General features: G+C 36.2%; 4 protein-coding genes across 5 annotated transcripts in view; 3 read left to right on the top strand and 1 right to left on the bottom strand.

Annotated features, from left to right (window-relative positions):
- Positions 1-18,893, bottom strand: part of LOC140968742 (elongation factor 1-gamma 2-like) — a 32,318-nt gene extending 13,425 nt beyond the window's left edge. Inside the window, exons 1-8 of one of the 2 annotated variants that reach the window (XM_073429830.1) lie at positions 18,869-18,893; positions 18,663-18,716; positions 17,698-17,847; positions 17,556-17,616; positions 17,418-17,470; positions 17,196-17,297; positions 16,578-17,082; positions 15,169-15,806 (exon numbers count right to left, since the gene is read on the bottom strand). In XM_073429830.1, coding sequence (XP_073285931.1) covers positions 15,427-15,806; positions 16,578-17,082; positions 17,196-17,297; positions 17,418-17,470; positions 17,556-17,616; positions 17,698-17,847; positions 18,663-18,671 — 1,260 coding nt within the window. In that variant the 5' untranslated portion in view covers positions 18,672-18,716; positions 18,869-18,893 and the 3' untranslated portion in view covers positions 15,169-15,426. Of the gene's footprint in view, positions 15,807-16,577; positions 17,083-17,195; positions 17,298-17,417; positions 17,471-17,555; positions 17,617-17,697; positions 17,848-18,662; positions 18,739-18,868 lie in introns of those variants that run through there. The other variant, XM_073429831.1, reaches the window with a different exon arrangement.
- Positions 1,215-7,411, top strand: LOC140968809 (uncharacterized). The gene is made up of 8 exons (XM_073429920.1): positions 1,215-1,557; positions 1,915-2,261; positions 2,503-2,688; positions 2,790-2,891; positions 3,013-3,084; positions 3,177-3,293; positions 6,054-6,320; positions 6,424-7,411. Exons 1-8 carry the CDS (start codon positions 1,314-1,316, stop codon positions 7,231-7,233), a joined length of 2,145 nt encoding a protein of 714 aa, XP_073286021.1. The 5' UTR covers positions 1,215-1,313; the 3' UTR covers positions 7,234-7,411.
- LOC140968757 (small ribosomal subunit protein uS7-like) lies at positions 9,408-11,695 on the top strand. The gene is made up of 4 exons (XM_073429855.1): positions 9,408-9,590; positions 10,413-10,684; positions 11,097-11,300; positions 11,423-11,695. Exons 1-4 carry the CDS (start codon positions 9,510-9,512, stop codon positions 11,475-11,477), a joined length of 612 nt encoding a protein of 203 aa, XP_073285956.1. The 5' UTR covers positions 9,408-9,509; the 3' UTR covers positions 11,478-11,695.
- LOC140968756 (uncharacterized) lies at positions 12,105-14,315 on the top strand. Its single transcript, XM_073429854.1, has 3 exons — positions 12,105-12,622; positions 13,477-13,734; positions 13,966-14,315. The coding sequence occupies exons 1-3, from the start codon at positions 12,215-12,217 to the stop codon at positions 14,152-14,154; spliced, it is 855 nt and encodes a 284-aa protein (XP_073285955.1). The 5' UTR covers positions 12,105-12,214; the 3' UTR covers positions 14,155-14,315.
- Positions 18,894-19,493: the final 600 nt, after the last annotated feature.

Raw genomic sequence — 19,493 nt, 5'->3', positions numbered from 1 at the left:
TTTTTTTTTTTTTTTTTTTTATTTTTGTTGGATATGTTATCAAATAAATAATCAGTAAACTAAATAAAAATAAGGGTGGCAGTCGCAATTTTGAAGTGTCGCAACGAGGTGATTATTCTAAGGTACTCCCTTTTATAGAATAGTATAGAATAATAAAGATACAATGTAGATAATATAAAGAATTTTCTTTAGGCTCGCTAATGAAAAATAAAGGATATAACTTAATTTATTTTTTTATGCTTCTATATTAAAAATTAAGTCAATAATTGAATGGCTTAAAATGGTATTTCTAATTCCGTACGCACTTATAATAATTTTTTTTATATAATAATAATAACAATTGATAGAAATTACTATCAAGAAAATATTCTTAATCGAAATTATTCACTTATTCGGTTGAACTAATATTGTATATATAATAAATATAGTTTATTATGCATGTCGAATCCGAACTTGACTCACAGAAAATTCATACAAAAAAAGAGAAATATTTATTGGATTAGATTTAACTCAATGAAGTTCATGAAAACTTGAAAGGAGTTCATGGGATTTAGGTTATGGACAAAATAATATTTTTAAAAGTTAAATCTATATAACTTATAAACTTTTAGCCTACACTTCAAATTTTTTAAAATATCATTGCCCCAAAAATAGTACTATTAATTCATATAAACTTTTTCATATATTAAAAAAAATTAGTTTAAAATATTTTCATTTTTTAAAAACTTAATAAATTATATCTTCTTCTTAAAATCTCCATTATTTTTTACACTAAAATCCTAATTTATCAAAAATTTAAAATTTCTGTCAATTCCCTTTTTCATTTCTTAAAAAAATATGGTTTATCTACTTATTTTTTTCCAAAAAAAAAAAAAGTCCTTCTATGTCTTGATAAGAAAAGTATGAATAATTACGTAAATATCATCAATGAACAAGGCATTTAAATAACAAGTAATATAATTTATATGTAAATCCATATTATTTTTAGATTTTTATCAAACACCATCCATAGCACTCCAAATCCAAATCAGATTTTTTATTCTAATGTTAGTTGGGTTTCCTCCTGTAAATTGATTGGGCTACGGATTTTACTACATTTGGGCCTTTGTGTTGTAAATGTATAAATTAAAAAACCCATATTAGCCCGCTTGCCATTTCACGCCCTAACCCAGTTAACCTAACAAAAATAAAAATATCCCATTTGATTTGCAAGTGATTGATATTTCTCTTCCCATCCTGAAAGAATCACACGCACACACGAGAATAGTAACCCTACTCGGAAACCCTAGTTACTCATCTGATCCGGAAAAGCTATGGCGGAGGAGGAATTGGTTACGTCATCCGTACCTAGCCCTACACTCACCGATCACCACAAAAGAAAGCTCGAAGATTTGGAGGCTCCTGCGCCAGAATTAACTGCTCAGTCTCCTTCCATAGCCGTATCGGATCCTGACTCGTCTAAGAACGACGCGGAGGAAGAAGAGTATGGCGATGCCGATGAGTTGGAGCCAAAGAGGCCGCGTTTGGAGGCTAATGTCAACGGGCCAGATGGCCTTGGTAATTCGAATTCATTAACTCTCTGTTTGGTTATACAGGTTTTACGTTAATGGATGTATCAAAATGTATAATGTGTAATCTTATCTATGTGACCCTCGTTAGAAAGTTTATGTTACCTAATGACCGTTTGCACTTTACATAGCACTCAGTAATTTGCACGAGAAATGATTCGTTTTAGCTAAAGACTGATGCAACAATTAATTTGAAGGCTTTTGGGTGTGGTATAATTATTCTGTATGGAGTTAATCTAATTTTCCTTGGACTTGGTGTTCTGATTGTTGTTGGTTTTTTACTTTTAAAACGTGAAAAAAGGATACGAATTTCTTTTGAAGCCGGCTCATTTAGCTTTTGTGGCAGTTTCACAGAATGGACACCAAGAAGAGGATAATGCAGGTGAACTGAAAGATGACGAAATCGAGCAATCGGAGGCTGCTATTGACAATGGTGAGTCGGTGTTGAATACCCACGAGACTGTTGAGGAGTCCTTGGAGACTGTCGAAGAATCCGTGGAGATTGTAACTGAAGAACGGGTCATCAATGAGGATGCTGAGACTGAAAATGCAGAGGAACCTGAGCAATCAAAGGCTGAAGTCGAAGAATCTTCCAAGGAACTTCCTGAAGAGAACGATGTTCCTTCTGATGAGCTGCACTCAGTCTCTGGGACACAAATTATTTCGCGCCAAATGGAGGTTCCCAATGACAAGGTGAATTAAAAAGGGGATTGATAAAGCCAATTTCCAACTTCTATGTTGTCCAACTTGTTTAAATTAATAAGTACCCTTCTTATTTATTTTACATGTGCACTACAAACTCCTGGTTTGGTGGAATGGCTCCTCTTCCTCCCATTATCTGAGCTTATGGAAACCTGAATTAACTCCATCCTATGGTCCCTTTTTCCCTCTAGATGTTTGTCATAACTACTTGTTCTGTTCTTCTTTGTTATAGGTCGGAGTTCTGATTGGCAAGGCAGGAGATACCATTCGCTCCCTCCAAGATAATTCTGGTGCCAAAATTCAGATCATGAAGGATGCTGAAGCGGACCCACAGTCTACCACACGGCCTTTGGAGTTGATTGGAACCCTGGAAAACATTACCAGGGCTGAGAAGCTGATAAAGGCCGTAATTGCTGAAGTAGATTCTTTTTCTTTTATCTTCACCGAGCTGTTATTTATTGTCTGTTTCTCATGGTATGTGTGTACTTTGATTGAAATTACTGATGTATTGTATTCTAGGCTGATGCTGGAGGTTCTCCGTCCCTTGTAGCGCGGGGATTCAACACTGTGCAGGCTGCTGGAGGTGGAGAACAACTCGAAATACAAGTCCCAATTGAGAAGGTTTTTTTACTTTTTCTAGAAAATATCTTTTACTCTCTGCACCTCTTCTTTTTGGTTGTTTTTTTATTTTTTGACTATAGATTTTCTTTGGGCTCATTTTTTTATTTCATCGAGTGATTAGGTTGGTATAATAATTGGAAAGGGTGGGGAAACAATCAGGAACCTGCAGACAAGATCTGGTGCTCGCATTCAGGTAGCAGATTCGTGTCACCACGCCTTCAGATGAATACAACCAAGTTTTTAAACACTACTATACTGACAATTTTGCTCATCTTATATTTCTAGCTGATACAGCAAAATCTTACCGAAGGAAACCAACCTACGGAAAGGACTGTCCGTGTTTCTGGCAATAAAAGGCAGATTGAAACTGCAACGGATATGATAAAAGATGTAATGAATCAGGTTTGTCCGGTTTTTCTCCTTTAGTTAGCATATGTATGGTATTCTACAAGTTTTTACTTTTAAATTTTGTTTGAAAGCACCTGCTCTAGGATCCTTAAGTAATTAGATGTTAAACTCACATTCTTGTTTTTTCTGACCCTTCTTGATATTGTTGATTTCTGGAACTTTTCTCTCTCTTATCTCTTGATAACAAGCACACTCGTTATCATGTATCAGCTTGACATCGCAGTGCAGCTGAGCTATAAAATCTGCTGTTAGCTTGAGGAATTGATGATTGTTGGCTTTTATTATGACATAGTTTATATGGATACTTGAATACTTTCTTGATATTATATTAACTAATGACAGAAATCTTGCCACCTGCATCCGAAGTTACTGGTTTTCTTGAATATTTGTTGTTTTTGATGCCATGCCATTATGACATTTAAAGATCATGTTGTTTGATGAATTTTTTTTATCATAAATAATTAGTTTACTGTAGCTATTTGATTTATGGACTGATGGTCTATGGCTTACTCAACGGCCAACCTTCATATGTGGAAGCAACGAAACATTATCCTAATCTAAACATGGTTAACCTAATATGTTAGTGGGGTATAAACATCTGATGCCTTCTCTGAGTCTAGAACACCTATTTATGGCGACCCATGGTCAGAGATGTTTAATTGAATACCAATGATTACGCATGCCTATCAAGAATCTTGAATGCTGTTAGGAAGATCTGAAATGCAAATAAAATATCGGTTGGCATGATTTGTTTATCTTGAAGGTGCCGATTTCGAATTGGTTGGCTTTAAAAATGCAGATTTGGCTTTACCTTTCACATCCGGTTCGCATTGCCTTGTTCGTGTATCAATAGACAACTACTATCCAATCTCATCCACAGAAGAGATGTATCAAGCATTAGACCTCGACCATGCAGGATGTTAATGGTTGGTAAGATTGCTTCAAGACTTGGAAACTGATAATAGTAATAAGGCTCTGGCATGCCTGATATCATATCTATGAGACGTTTTAGAAAGCGGTGCCACGTCTAGTCAAATCATCTATACATAAGTAGTTTGGCTCCATATGCCCAAAATATTTTAATTTCATGCCATGTGTTGGAGAATAAAGTAGATTTAAATTTTCTATGCTCTGAAGCTCGATTTGTATGCTTTTCCTTGTGAAGCCAAGAGGGGGTGGCTTTAAAATACTCAATGATTGATTCAGTTACTGTTAACATTTGTAAATTTTTACTTTTCTGTATTTTACCTTAGTACTTCAAGATTGTTCGACGCATATAACCGATTTGTGCAGTGCCACTACTGTCATGGCCATATTGTTTACAACAAAAGTATAGGTCACACAAGACTTATCCAATGGTTTATTTGTCTATATTATTTTATTTCCAGAAACACGAAAAAATACACCTATATGATTTCATAATTCTTCCAAAAAATACATATTCATGCCAACATTGATGTTCTTTTAGAATCATTATTATTCAACTTTAGAGCCAATAATTCTGTTATAATTATATATTCTGACGAATTCATGATTTGTAAATTTTTATGCGAGGTCATAGAATGTTCTTTTCTGTATTTTACCTTAGTATTTCAAGATTGTTCAACACATATAACTGATTCGTGCAGTGCCACTGATGTCATGGCCATATTGTTTACAACAGTAAGTATAGGTCACATAAGACTTGTCCAATGATTTATTTGTCTATATTGTTTTATTTCCAGAAACACGGAAAAATACGCCTATATGATTTCATAATTCTTCCAAAAAATTCATATTCATGTCAAGGTTGATGTTCTCTTAGAATAATTGTTATTCAACTTTAGAGTGAATGATTCTGTTATAATTTTATATTCTGCCGAATGTATGATTTTTTTGAAAATTTAAGTAACCACATAATATTGAAAAATTAAATGTTCAAAAACTTTCCTACATGACATGAAATGACATTTTCAGTAGAAAATGCATGCTAAAAATCTAACCTGCTGTATTTAACATTCTGCGATTCTACTTTTGGAAATATGTTTCTAGATATGTGGAAAACATAATCTAACAGTTTAATAACCAGTTACAGTGCATTAACCTTCAGATAGTCAGCAGGAAATTATCAAAATAAGGCAAAAGAATTTTGAGTACTCCAATCTAGTGGATCATTTTTAGACGTGAAATGACTGAGGAATTACTACGTGGCTCTTCTGAAGACAATGGATCGGTTGTTTGCCTAGAGTTCTCTCTCTAATAGCTCTTATATGGTGTTTCCTTCTGGAGTTTGCTGTTACTTCTCATACTTTGTGGGCTTTGTTTTTTTAACTGAATAGGCAGATTGTCACTGATTCATTTTTGACATATTAAGCATTATGATTGTGTTTTGATCTTGATGTTTCTTGACTTTTGGCTTTTATTTTATGTTTGTTCAAAACTGAGATGTGCTTTTCTAGCTGTATTCTCGTTACATCTTTGTGATTTATTTTTTTGGTGCAGACATTTTTGACTGATTTATATTTGATGTTACATCATACTTCAGAATTCTTTGAAGTATATTTTTGCTCTGTAGTTATTTCTGCTGTTTGTTCTATGTTGATTAATACATAGTAGCTGTGGGATGTAATCAACTATGTTTTTTTGGTCAGGTATCTTGTGCACCGAGTGCATTTGACCACAGATTGAACATTGGATCCTGCAGTTTATTAATTCAGAATCTTTGTTATTACTGGATATTGAATCCTTTCATATAAACTCATTTACTTGGTTCAGGCTTCAAGGCCCTCACCTCACTCTAGTGGGTACGGTCAGCAAAGTTCTCGTCCACGTGGACCTGCTGCTTCACAATGGGGATCTCGTGGTCCTCAGCATGGACCATTCTCGGGTTATGATTATCCCCAACGAGGACAATATCCATCTCAGAGTTCACAATATCCCCCTCAGGCATATGGTAATTATCCACCGCAACAGGATCCTCGAAACAACTTTGGTGCCAGTTGGGAACAAAGGCCCCAAGCATCACGAGGGCCGTCGCCCCAGGTTGGTGTTTGTTTAATTTTTTTGTGCCAATGGCCAAGGGTTAGTTCACTCGATTTGCTCCTGATTTGGGCCCTTTTATTTTGAACCATTCCTTCTTTGCCAGGGCAATTACAACTATGGACAAGGCCCTGACTACGGTCATCCACCACCTTATTCTCAAACACCTGCCCAACCCTATGGTCATGGGTACAATGAAGTTAAATACGATCATCATTCTGCTTCACAGCATTTCGGGCACATGGGTCCACAGCAAACAACATATGCTCAAGGTGGCGCACAATCGGGGTATGGTCAACAAGACCAATATGGTAAGCCACCAATGTATGGCATGCCACCCCAAGGAACCCTTCCTCAACAATATGGTCAACCCAGGACTAGTCAACCTGGAGCCATACCTCATCAAGGTGCTCAATCATATGGTCAAAATGTGCCACCTCAACAGTCGTACCAGTATCCGTCAAGTGGACAAATGCAGCAAAACTATCCTTCCTATGGTTCTACAGTCTCTAGTGATGGATACCGTCATGCACCCCCTGCCATGACACCTGCTTCTGGTTATCCTGCACAAGGGGGGCAGCCTGTTGCAGGGTATGGTCAACAACCTCCTGCATATCCTCAGACAGGACCTACTGGAGGTTACGGTTCTTATCCAGCTGCTCAAACTGGTTATGCCGAACAACCTGCTGCCAGTAATACTGGATACGGATATCAAGGGCAAGCAGATGCTGCTTATGGCGGGCAAGTAGGCGCTTATGCTCAACCATCTCAAACTCAGCCCACTTATGATCAGTCTGGTGGTTATGGAACTGCGCCTGTGGCTGCTGCTTATGCCAAAAATACGTCACCTCAAGCTGCAGCTGCATATCCACAGCAATATGACTCTAGTCAGCCGTATGTTGCGCAGCATCGTTAGAATTTATTGTGCAAAATAAGACCCAATTATCGAGGGAGATGGGCTGGAGATCGTTGCTTATTGACTTGTAGCAACTTTTTTCCCTGTTAAGCTTTGTATTCCCAACTCGGTAGGCCTAAAACACTTTGTAGGATATACTGCTTTAGTTCTTGCGCTGTGTTAAATGTTTTGTTGAGTACCTAGCCTGCCAACACTAGTCGCTCTTCCCGAGTAAAGCTTTATTTTCATCAAATACTTGCCACCCCTAGGTCACTGGAACATTCACCTAGGGACGGCTAAATCATTTCTTCAATCTGACATTTTTTAAAAAAAAAAAAATTTAATTAATTAAACGCGTGAATTAAAACATAGATTAGTGATATGAATTTTAATGTATATGATAAATGGCTTTACGAATGTTTGCAAGTGTTTCATTTGGTATAATTTTGTCTTAAAGTCGAATAAAAAAACTATATTATAAACTTAAAAGCCATTTCTGTGATTGAATATTAATTGCATATATGCTAGGTACACCATCAAGCTCGGTTTGTGAATTATTTGGTTAAAGCCCCACCAGAGTCATATTTGATCGAGTTCGAGTATCTAGATATACTTCTCGAACCTTGCTCGAAATATTTATTAACATTTAATCTCATACATATTTTATCAACCAGTTTCCAAATCGATTAACTAATTTTAGAAAGTAAAATTAAATACGAATACACAAATATCCTATCAATTGTGCTCAAGAAAATGTACTATTTTTTTCCCAGTAAAATTAGGATAGGATGGTTCGAATTCGGGTCTACCGAAACCCTCATACAGCACCGCTCCAAAGTAGGTTTAGCATCTTCAATTTTATTCAAATAGAAATAGGGGGAGCTCATTCTGTAATCCAGTCTTCACATTCGATGTGAAGAAGAGGCACGTGATTTCATACTGAAGGATAGAGAAACAGGACTGTTGAATACCCATACTAATGTTGTGTGTATCGGTGATTGATACAGCGAGGCTTACCAAAGACCCAAGAACTCAGAGGCATAAAAGGCTTTGGCTTTGTTGAATTTGGGTCAGAAATCGAAGCTCAGAATGCGTTGAAGGCCATGAATGGCAGAGTACCAACTGTGGCTTACTACACTTTTTTTATACACTTTAATTTTGCTTCACTTGGTGATTATTACAACTGTGACTTATTACACCTTGCATGCATGCATACTCGAAGCTCTTTCGAGAGAAGTTGATGGTGACGGTTGAGACCACTAAGAGACATGGATTTGTGCCAGAGTTTTGTAGCTCTTACCAAAATCACACCCTGCTTCACTGCAATTCCACGAGTGTTTGATAATGTCATGTCTCGATTTCTCTCATCTTCGAAATTTCATGCCTTGTCAGATTGTGGGTGGACAGTTGATATTTGTGGAATTTGTGGAGGGGAAACAACATCCCGAATACGCAACAATCTTGACATTCCGTATGAATGAATATAGACAAGAGCAGCTTCGTGTTGGTGCGAGGCGCGCTGAAGTTGCTAAATGTTATCAATGCGAGAACAAAACTCCCTCACCAAAGTTATAATAAAAAAGTTTCAGTGTTCTGAACTGTGTTGGAATATTATTTTTTTTAAAACTAATTATGATCAAAAAAATTAGATAATAGTAAGATTCATCATAATTTGCACCTTATAATTATCTTAATCACAAAATATTACTTACTTTATGATAATTATATTTGCAGTTTATTCTTAGAAAGAAGCAAAACTAGTTAGTGATTAACAAAATTTTGATTCAGTCAAATTTCTATATCAAGAGTGTTTCTTTCATATTTTAATAACATTATATTATGTGAGCCCCTCGAGTTTTTATCGAAGTTGACATATATATGTTAATAATTCAAAAACTAATATTTTACAATTATAATTATGAGTAGAGAAATACTCTAGATGTAACATAGAATAATCCGTGATCCATTATGTAGATTGATTAAAATAATTATTTAATTTCAAAATCTAATTTACTGAATTATTCGAATTTCTGCTGAGAAAATACATTTTTATGTAATTTTTAGTTAATCAAGGGCGTGCAAAAGTTCACCTTAACGAGATTGATCGAATGAATCGAATCCAATCTGGTTGGTTGGTTGGTTGGTTGGTTGGTTGGTTGGTTTCCTTAATTGGGTGAGGGGCAGAGAAGTAATTTGGTTAAAAGAAAAGGCTAGGGTGTTTTATTCTCCGTATCCCTTCGGGCCAGGAATCGTTGGAGTTCTGCGCAGCAACTCGTCCCATCCGTAACCTAGCAAAAATGGCGACCGAGGATCAGCAACAAGACAAGCTCCACAATGATGTCATGCTCTTCAACCGATGGTCCTACGCTGAAGTGCAGGTTTTTTTTTTCCTCTTAATTTCGACTGATTTGAATCGCTGTCATTAACTCGGGAGCATGCTAATGTATTCTTCATCGCCTTTAATTTATTACGGTTCTCTCTCTGATCTTGGTAAATTGGATCTTGGAGGTCCATATAAGTATTGCATGCTCTCGTCTAAGATTTTATATTTTCCATGCGTTACTTTCTTTGGTTGATTACGATTTCAGAAGATTAAATATTAGTTTGAAAGAAAGTTCTTATCTCTAAATTTTACCTATGATGGTTTCTATGTTTAAATTTGAGAAGTTGAGATGTACATTCTCCTGCTATTGAGACGACGATGAGAGAGTCAGCTTGTCCACACTTTACCCGTCTAATCATGAAGTTTGCTAACATTTCTGTGCTGTTTCATCTTGTTTGTACTGTGATGAATTTGAACTAGGGGCATAAGTTTGAAAGATCCCAGGTGATTTACATCTTTGAATAAGGATCTTTCTAGCCACTTGATCGCGAGTTCTTTTTTTTTTTTTTTTTTTTTTTTTTTTTTTTCTTTTGTAATTTACTGACCAACTTGATAGCGTTTCAACATACCTCCATCAATGTATTTTTATGATGGTTTTATTTCTGGGGCAGGGTAGGTTCAGTTTGAAGTTTATTATCAACTCTAAACCGTAGTTGTATCGAGGAAGTAGTTCTCATGTGATTAGAGACTTACAGGCGTTTGAAGTCATTATATTATTCACAAATGATAACCAATTTATATGTCGGTTTTAGTAAGATTTGTTAGAATCCTTGTCTAGTAGATGTTAATTAATGAAATTAAATTAACAACTTCGCAGATCAATGACATTTCTGTTGAAGATTATATCACTGCCACTGCTGCAAAGCACCCTACATACATGCCTCATACCGCTGGGAGGTACCAGGCTAAGCGATTCAGGAAGGCCCAGTGCCCAATTGTAGAAAGGTTGACCAACTCACTAATGATGCATGGGCGTAATAATGGGAAGAAGCTGATGGCTGTCAGAATCATGAAACATACCATGGAAATCATTCATTTGCTCACAGATCAGAACCCAATTCAAGTTATTGTTGATGCTGTGATCAACAGGTTTGGAGAAAAAACTTTCTTTTGTTGCATTTGAAATAACTTCTTTCTTGTCTTAATTATCTTGGTACTTGAGCTTCAACTGTAGTGGCAGTATCCAGGTGTTAGTGTGATATTATTTTTGGAGGAAAATGTTTTAGCCTTGTCTAGGGAAGACTTGCAAAAATATGTCACCGCTTCATGCTGAATGACCACCTGTTGCAGTTGCAAACCCGTTTTGATACAACCCATATGCATACATTCATGAAGTGGATAATAGAACCAGCTGGATGAAAATTTTTGGGCCAAACTGATTGAATCTTACTCAAGCTTTTTTGTTGGGCCAAACTCATCTTGTCAGAATAGTTATTGGCATAACTTGTGCTTTTTTAAATTCTCGTTTGGTTCTGACATTGTCATTTTTCTCATGATGCAGTGGACCTAGAGAAGATGCGACCAGGATTGGTTCTGCTGGTGTCGTCAGACGTCAAGCAGTTGATATCTCACCCCTCCGTCGTGTTAATCAGGCCATTTATCTCCTTACAACTGGTGCTAGGGAGAGTGCTTTTAGGAATATTAAAACCATAGCTGAATGCCTCGCTGATGAACTCATCAATGCCGCCAAAGGGTCATCTAACAGGTGAGAGCGGGATAATTCCCTTGCCTGAATAAAATGATCAATTAGCAGGAAATCATCCTTGTTTCCATTGTTTGATATATGGTTCAGCGTTTTTCTTAGCCGTCAAGTTTGTGTACTTGCAGCTACGCAATCAAGAAGAAGGATGAGATCGAGAGAGTGGCAAAGGCCAATCGTTGAGGGATACTCAATATGCTTGTCTGGGATGGAGCTTTTCTTTTCAGATTATTTTGGTTTCTCATGTTTTGTTAGCGAAACTTCTTACTTGTTTTGCGGATTGTGGTTCTATGGTGATATTTGTTAGGTCTTTTTTTAAAACACGTATATTGTTAGTTTGAGATAACCGAGAAGGTAAATTTCATCTCATTAATGATTTTGGTTAATTATTATTATTTTAAAACAGCAATTGGTTTATTACGGTTTGTCAGTTCTTTCCTCTCAACTCCTTGTCATCTTACACATTGTTCAACCAAAACTTCTCATCTTCGTTGACTAGTAATACACGTGATTGCAGCACATTCCCTTCCTCTGTTGTGATTCATTATGCCTTTGGATGCCGCATAATATCCCATTTTCCCATGTACCCCAATGTATGTACATGATTCCCTTTTAAAAGGTTGATCACAAAATGAAGTCAATAGGATAGGCCGGGTTTCCAAGATCTGTCAAAGAAATTAAATAATTAATTGGTAGAGCTCGAATTGAATATTCCATTTTGTTTAATTTATCAATAATACCGAATATAAAATAAAGAAAGAGATTTTTAAACTACAATTTCCATAGTTCCATCTTGTCTTTATCCAACTTTATGTATGTGGTAGCTGAATTCGCAACCTCTCTTCACGGCCGTCCAAAGCATTTTCGCACACCACTCGTCCTTCCTCCACAGCTGCTAGTGAACTTCACTTCATCTAACCATGGCCACTGCAACACCTGCCCACAGCCCATTCTCCGCAGCTCCACCTCCCTCCCGCCGGCGCCGATCACCGCCCCATCACCACCACATCCTTTCGCCTCTCACCACGAAACCCACGTTCAAGATGCCTCTGACAACCTCTCACCGAAGTATTGACATAATCACGTGTAAGGCGACCGAGGTGTCACAGCCATCCCAATTGGCTTCGGCCTCCAGCGGCGAAGATGGGAAGAACTGGGTACCGGTGGTGCCGCTGTCTGCGCTGCCCAAGGGTGAGCGACGTGTGATAATACAGGATAATGAAACCATACTTCTGTTGTGGTACAAAGACGATGTTTTTGCTATAGAGAATAGGTCTCCTGCCGAGGGTGCTTATTCTGAAGGCTTGCTCAATGCTAAGCTCACCCAGGTTCACTATATTCTCTTGCTAATTTGTTTTGGTGTTCCTGGTTGATGAAATTGACATTGGACTTGCATATTAACTAGCATCAACAATGGATTCCACTGATGATTGCATATTGCCATGCTGAAATTTTTTAATGTGTAAACGTCTTTTAAATGTAGAATTTATCAAGAAAATGAGTATGGTAAGAGATTACACAAAGATGGATGGTTAAGTGCTATCAAATGTTACTTATTGCTTGGACCAAGCAAATTGAGTTTTATCTGCTGTAAGGCACCATAACTCAGAGTTCTGAAAGTAATGAGATATGATGAAGTCTTAACCCCATCCATTTTGGAATCTGACATTGAAAAATACCTATTAATAAAAAAGTTACAAGCTTTGAACATTTAGTTATGAAGTTAGGAGTTTCCTTGAAATGCTGACACTGAGCTCAATAGAAGGCTTCACGTTTACCTAAATGAATATTTTTTACACTTTTGTATTATCTCCCTTTCTTTGGGTCATCTATGCTTTTGGGTTCTTGTAATTGTTTTTATACAGATGGGAATTATGTCCTTGTATTGAGTTACTGCAAATACCATCAAGAATACTATTTGTATTTTCCTGCATTTACCAGCTTATTTTACAAAATGAGTTGTCGCTCCTTCACTCCCCAATCCATTTCATGACTGTTTACGTGTTGAGGTTTTACCAGTAAAACCAATGGGTAAGATGAAACTAGTATATTTTACTCATAAATTGCAATGCTGCTGAGCTCTCAACCCGGCTTAAAATTTGTAGTTAGTCCTTGTATGCTCTCAAAACATATATAAGAGCATGTTTCATTCTTAAAGCACATTTTGTTCAATGCATTGCAGGATGGATGTATTGTTTGCCCGACGACGGATAGCACATTTGATTTGCGAACCGGTGAGATCAAAGACTGGTATCCGAAGAATCCTGTACTTAGAGTCTTGACTCCGCCCCTGAGAGCTCTATTTGTGTATCCTGTGAAAACTGATGGTGAAAATATCTTCATAAGCTTAGGAGGAATTAAGTCAGATGCATCTACTGAGATTGTATTCAGCGGGAAGGCTCAGCCTGGTTTCACTGCCACAGATGTCAATGTTGATGAGGTAATACAGTCATCGATGATGCTACATATTACATCAGGAAACAGTAATAATTTTTGTTATTCCGTGTGCCTGTCTATATTCCACAACTTTTGAAAGAATTTGAGTTGTACCTTTAACATCGTTTATATTTTTTCGTATAATATTACCACTTGATCTTATATATTAAATGAAAGATCTAATTGCTGCTTGCAAGCAGGAATAAGATGTTAATGACAATGTGTTACTATATAGGTGAGGATGGTGATTGATGAAGATCTTGAGGGTTTTGGTTTCACTGGGAAGAACGAATTGATAAATGGAAAGGCGGCCATAATCGGCTTTTTGGTACTGTTGGATTTTGAACTATTAACTGGTAAAGGTCTGCTCAAGGGAACTGGTTTCTTGGATTTCATTTATTCTATCTCAAACACCCTGAACTGATTCTTATTTAGACCTGGGCACGAAGAAGTCCAGATTTATTTATTACTTGCTGCTTAAATTAATTGGATCATATTTCTTTCTGAACAATTTTTGTTTCATGGAACCGGACATCGTTGATCCCTGTACGTGTGGTATATATAGTTTGATACTTCGATTGATCACCTACCTGTGTTGTTGCTGGATACGAATATAAAACTTCAAATATGAAAGTACTTGAGAGCATGTTACATGATATATTCAGCTGTAAGATTTTTTTCATATGATCTATTATGAAGATAGAGTTCTCACACATATCATAACTCGAAATTCGATAAAAATAATAATAATAATAATAATAAATAAATAAAATAAAATAAAATAAATTGGGTTTTCATTTAAAATTATTTAAAATTTCTGTTTATCTAATTAAATTAATAGCATAAACTATATATTGAATCAATTTAAAATTTTGGTTCAACAAGCTCAACATTTTCCAATGTCAATCAATTTAAAATTTTGGTTCAACAAGTCATCGATTTTCGATGTCATGTCAACATTTTACGATGTCATTCAATATTTTCCGACGTCACATAAAATATTAATACATCAAAAACAAACTTTGAAATTTAGTGAAACAAAATTCAAAATTGAATAATTAGAGGAAAAAAATTTATTTGCCTTATATAATTTATTTAATAGATACACAGAATTTGGTATGTGCTATATTACCACAACGGGATTATAAAATGAATAATAGTAGTACAAAAAAAAACATAAAGCGATGTATAGAAATAGAAAATAATGCTTTTAATCGATTGGAGGGAAACTATTTACAATATTGAAATTGAATTTTACATTGAGAGAGAGTAGAGTTTTCATTAAGCATGGTAACAGAATCAAATATAGGAGCTTAACGTTGAAACCACCTAAAAATTTAACCCAAAAAAAAAAACCCATTTAAGGGTCCCACAAATTTTTAACATTTCCTTAAAAATTAAATTGTTCGTTTCAGCCGTAAAATGCAACACCATCATCTTTGTCAACGTTACGCCAACATCGAGAATGCAAGTGTATATAAATGTATGAATCCATGATAAACCAAGAACAATAATATGAAGAGAAATCAGGCAACGGATGAGGACCATATGGTGAGACAAAGTACAACTCAACATCAACCCAAAATTGTAAAACACACCTGCAAAATTCTATTGATGTCCTGATAGCAAGAAGATCACTTGTGTTGAAGAACAAAATTAAGATGAGACTACAACCTCAAACTCCCGCACAAGTTTCTCACTTGAAGCACTTCGCATCCAACAGAGGCTCGCCTTCAAAAGGTTCAGCATCTTCAATCATCTGACTCGCACGTTCCTTTTGAGCTTCATCGCTTATATCCACCTTAGCCCAATCATACAGTTCCATATCATAACACTCATCCAGAACAAACTGAGGAATTTCTGTACCACGGAAAAGCCAAAGTCCCTTCACCTTGAATGGGCCCCCAGAACCAATGATTAACATCTTCCCAAATGCGTACTTGCGAGCCAAATCCATTCGCTGAAGAAACCCACTCACCTTGTTCAAAGTAACAAATGAGACTGTGTTTTCATCGTTGTATTTGTAGTCACAGAACCAAAGAGAGTATCCCTCTGGATCATACATGTCCCAAAACCCTGCAGACATGAAAAATATGAGCCCTCAGTTGCATACTATTGCAGGCACAGTGCTCAAGGTTGCAGGTCGGAGGCTAGTTTATACATTTGAAAGTTAGTATTGGGAGGATGCCTTGATCTCACTATTGATTAGTAGTGGAATTCACGCTAATTATTGTTGCCATAACAAAGTTCACAAGCAACCACAGAACAGTAAGTGAAGCATTCATGTCAACGAACTATTACCAAAAGACAGTGTGACGATAACAAGAAGGTAAAATTTTACCAGAAATTAAAATGGACTGATGGAGAATATGGGAACTCACAAACTGTTAAATTCAAACTAACAAGCATGCCTAAAAAGGATGCAAAGATGTTACTTTCCCGATATCGATACAGAAATACCAGCTTTCTTTCTAACTTCCTGTCAACTTTACAATTCGATTTTTTTTCCCAACGGAGGAGGAATCATACTATCTAGGCCAGCAGCTACATTAATCAATTACCCTACGCTTATCATGGTTGACCAACACAACTCAACAATCATAACGAGATAACATAAAAGGTAATTGTTTTAGCTAAAGCTGAAAACTCAAAGAAATATGCAGCCCATCAGAGAGTTTACACACAGTATGCAAGCATGAATTGATGATTTCAGAGCTGAATAATCAATTATCCGGAAAAAGAAACAATACCAAATGACAGAGAGACACAGAGAGCAAGAAAGATGGTAGAATTGTCCATTTCGAAAAAAAGCTATTTTATCAAAAATAAAAAGGTTAAAGAAATCACCTTTGATGGCAACCTCACGGAAGTTAGTCTTGGTGTTTGAGTAAAGCCTCTTCCATTCATCTAGTATCATCTTACTTGGAGGCAAAAGATCCAAAGGATTCTTTGGTTTTGGCTTTGGTGCTTCTTCCTCGGCTACTTCTTTAGGCTTCACTTCTTCTTTCTTAATCTCCTTCTTTGGTTCCTCCTTTGCCTTGGGTTTTGCAGGTTCCTGTGGTTGTGAGGGCTTTTTGGATGTAACCGGTGGAATAGATTCAGCTTGTGTCACGTCACCCAAAAACTTCTTAAAATTTGGCTGATTAACCAAGGTCCAAAAGTGCCTTTCCACATGTGGAAATTCCGAGGTAAAGCTCTTGGTCATGATCAACTTAAATCCCAAAAATAGGTTACATGTCACAACTATGTCAGCCAGTGTGACACCATGCCCAACCAAGTAGGTATTAGTGGCAAGATGGGTGTTCAGAGCTCCCAAAGATCTTTTCAATGCTGAAACTGCGATATCCTCCGACTGCGTAGAAAGCAAAGTAATTAGATTAAAAAAATAACTGCTGTAGAGCTGGAGGGGAGGGAAACAGCTAAATAAATAATATTTGAGCGCGAAATGAAGTGAGCTCAACTTACAGGTGGAATATACTGTACAAAACCAAGTCTTGGGTACAACCAGCGTGAAATATTCACGTCAATCTCGGTAGCAGCAAAATCAATCCACTGCTCAATGTGTCCCTACCAAATCCAAAAGCAAAAATAAGAGGATAAAAAAGTGTAACCAAGACACTACGAAATCTTGTCAAATACTTAAACCTCACAACATGAAATTTCTGTCTACAAAAACTATGTCCTTACATAATCAATTAGAGAAGAGCCATACAAAGGGTTATCGGGCTTCAAACAAGCAACTGCAAAATTAAACTGATTAACATGTTATACAAACCAAGGCAGTATCAATCAATGTATCAAATTTAGATGCAAAAATAGTCTCACCATAGCGAGCAATTGCATTGCTTTCAAATATTGCTCCATCAGGTGTTTCGAGCACAGGAACCTAGAAAAGAACTTGAACATCAGAAACACTGCTGACTTTCACACTTGAGGTATAAGGTAAATTCACTTTCCCTTTGCATACCTTTCCTATAGGATTCATCTTAAGAAACTCAGAAGTCTTATTAGACACACCCATCTCAAAATCCTTTGCCAGTTCAACCTTCACCCCAGTATACTCTGCCGCAATTAATGCCTTAAAGGCATTTTTGTTTGTGCTAGTGGCATGCAAAACCTGAATGGAAGACCAAAAGAAGTTGACCAACAGAATCAAGTCCTAACAAATACTAATCCATATAGACTTAAGCTAATGAATAAGCTATTCAGTCAACTGAGATAAGGGATAAGACTTTGTAGATCATCCTTCAAAGAACCATGCCAGCAATTGTCAGAGTATATGTGGCTTATTAAGTGTTTAAACTATCAGCTTTACCAAGAGGGACAATAAAGTGAGGATGTAACATGCAAAGAAGTGTTATTATCACAGTTTTTGCTATATAAATAATAAGGTGTGGGTTAGGCGGTTAGCATGCAAATGAGTTGCATTACTAGGGATTCAAAGACCCAAAAACTTAAACAAAGAGCATTAGGCCAAAAGTCTAGGAAAAGCCTCAAGCTTTAATGTCACCTTACAATTGCTTGCGAAACTGATGTAATCAAAACACCCAGGAAAATAAAAGGCTTCGTTCTTAAAAAAAACATTTCAGTTGGCGGACCTTAGAATTTACAATGTAAGACACAGTATCATCAAATACATCAAAGTCAAAAATTGGCTAGCAAAAAATGGATATGGGGAACCAAAATAAGGACTGAACCCATAAGAAGTTGAAACGCCACAATGAACACAAGTTTCAATTACAATGTCGTGTAGATACACTAATTCATAGTTTTTGACGGAAAAATGGTATACATGCAAAATCAAGGTACCTAAAATTGCATCATATTGAATTTCTGAAATAAACCAGCAAAAATCGGGTACTCGTGAAAGAAATAAAAGATCTGCAACAAATGTCTATGAAAAAGCATGAAATAAACAAATAATCAACTCACCAGAGCCATGGATTAAACTGGATAAAATCTTCACTCTTTAAAGCAGTAAAAAATCTGAAAACACAGCGCTTATAAATCTTTTCAACGATCAGAAAATTTTCCGAATGGGAAAGCTCCACAGGAGTAACAGAACGTAAAACTGTACAGAAAACGTAATTATATGATAGATCGAAAAGGTTAGAAGACAGGAAGAGTGAATGGTTTACCGATTGAGAGAGAGAAATAGCCCTGTACTCCGCGGCTGGGTGCGAGAAAGTGATGTACATAAAGATGAAGATTTAGGGTTACAGGTTGGGCTTATATAAAATGTCAAAGGATAATTTGGGGATTTTCACTTCCCGAATCAAAAAGTACACCTCTAAAAAATCATATTTGGTAAAAAAAAAAAAACATATTTGGTAAAAAAAATCATATTTTAAAAAAACGAAAACTCAATTTAAACATCTCCTATATTTGTTTCTTCAAGGAAAAAAAGATTGACATTTATATTTGACAAAAACTTGTGAGAGACGGTCTCACGGACCGTATTTTGTGAGACGAATCTCTTATTTGGGTCATCTATGAAAAAGTATTACTTTTTATATTAAAAATATTACTTTTTATTGTGAAAATCGATAGAATTGACCCGTCTCACATATAAATATTCGTGAGACCATCTCACAAAAAACCTACTCTTTATATTTATACAAACCTCATCTCCATTCTCCAACATATGAAGGTCAATCTTTATAGAATATTTTTGGGATAATCCTTATTACATATTTTATTTACAACAAATATTTTAATTCATTAAATATTTATATGGATTCAGTAATATATCATTTATTATTT

Source organism: Primulina huaijiensis, unplaced genomic scaffold (genome assembly GCF_012295235.1).
Source record: "Primulina huaijiensis isolate GDHJ02 unplaced genomic scaffold, ASM1229523v2 scaffold37775, whole genome shotgun sequence".
Classification (NCBI taxonomy): domain Eukaryota; kingdom Viridiplantae; phylum Streptophyta; class Magnoliopsida; order Lamiales; family Gesneriaceae; genus Primulina; species Primulina huaijiensis.
The sequence above is the reverse complement of the archived record's forward strand: the minus strand, read 5'-3'. Positions and strand labels throughout refer to the sequence as shown.

Coding starts and splice junctions, on each gene's coding strand:
- LOC140968757 (XM_073429855.1), top strand. CDS start 9,510: ATGGCGACCGAGGATCAGCAACAAGACAAGCTCCACAATGATGTCATG. Junction 9,591..10,412: donor GGTCCTACGCTGAAGTGCAG/GTTTTTTTTTTC, acceptor ACAACTTCGCAG/ATCAATGACATTTCTGTTGA. Junction 10,685..11,096: donor GTTGATGCTGTGATCAACAG/GTTTGGAGAAAA, acceptor CTCATGATGCAG/TGGACCTAGAGAAGATGCGA.
- LOC140968756 (XM_073429854.1), top strand. CDS start 12,215: ATGGCCACTGCAACACCTGCCCACAGCCCATTCTCCGCAGCTCCACCT. Junction 12,623..13,476: donor TCAATGCTAAGCTCACCCAG/GTTCACTATATT, acceptor AATGCATTGCAG/GATGGATGTATTGTTTGCCC. Junction 13,735..13,965: donor CAGATGTCAATGTTGATGAG/GTAATACAGTCA, acceptor GTTACTATATAG/GTGAGGATGGTGATTGATGA.
- LOC140968809 (XM_073429920.1), top strand. CDS start 1,314: ATGGCGGAGGAGGAATTGGTTACGTCATCCGTACCTAGCCCTACACTC. Junction 1,558..1,914: donor CAACGGGCCAGATGGCCTTG/GTAATTCGAATT, acceptor CTTTTGTGGCAG/TTTCACAGAATGGACACCAA. Junction 2,262..2,502: donor TGGAGGTTCCCAATGACAAG/GTGAATTAAAAA, acceptor TCTTTGTTATAG/GTCGGAGTTCTGATTGGCAA.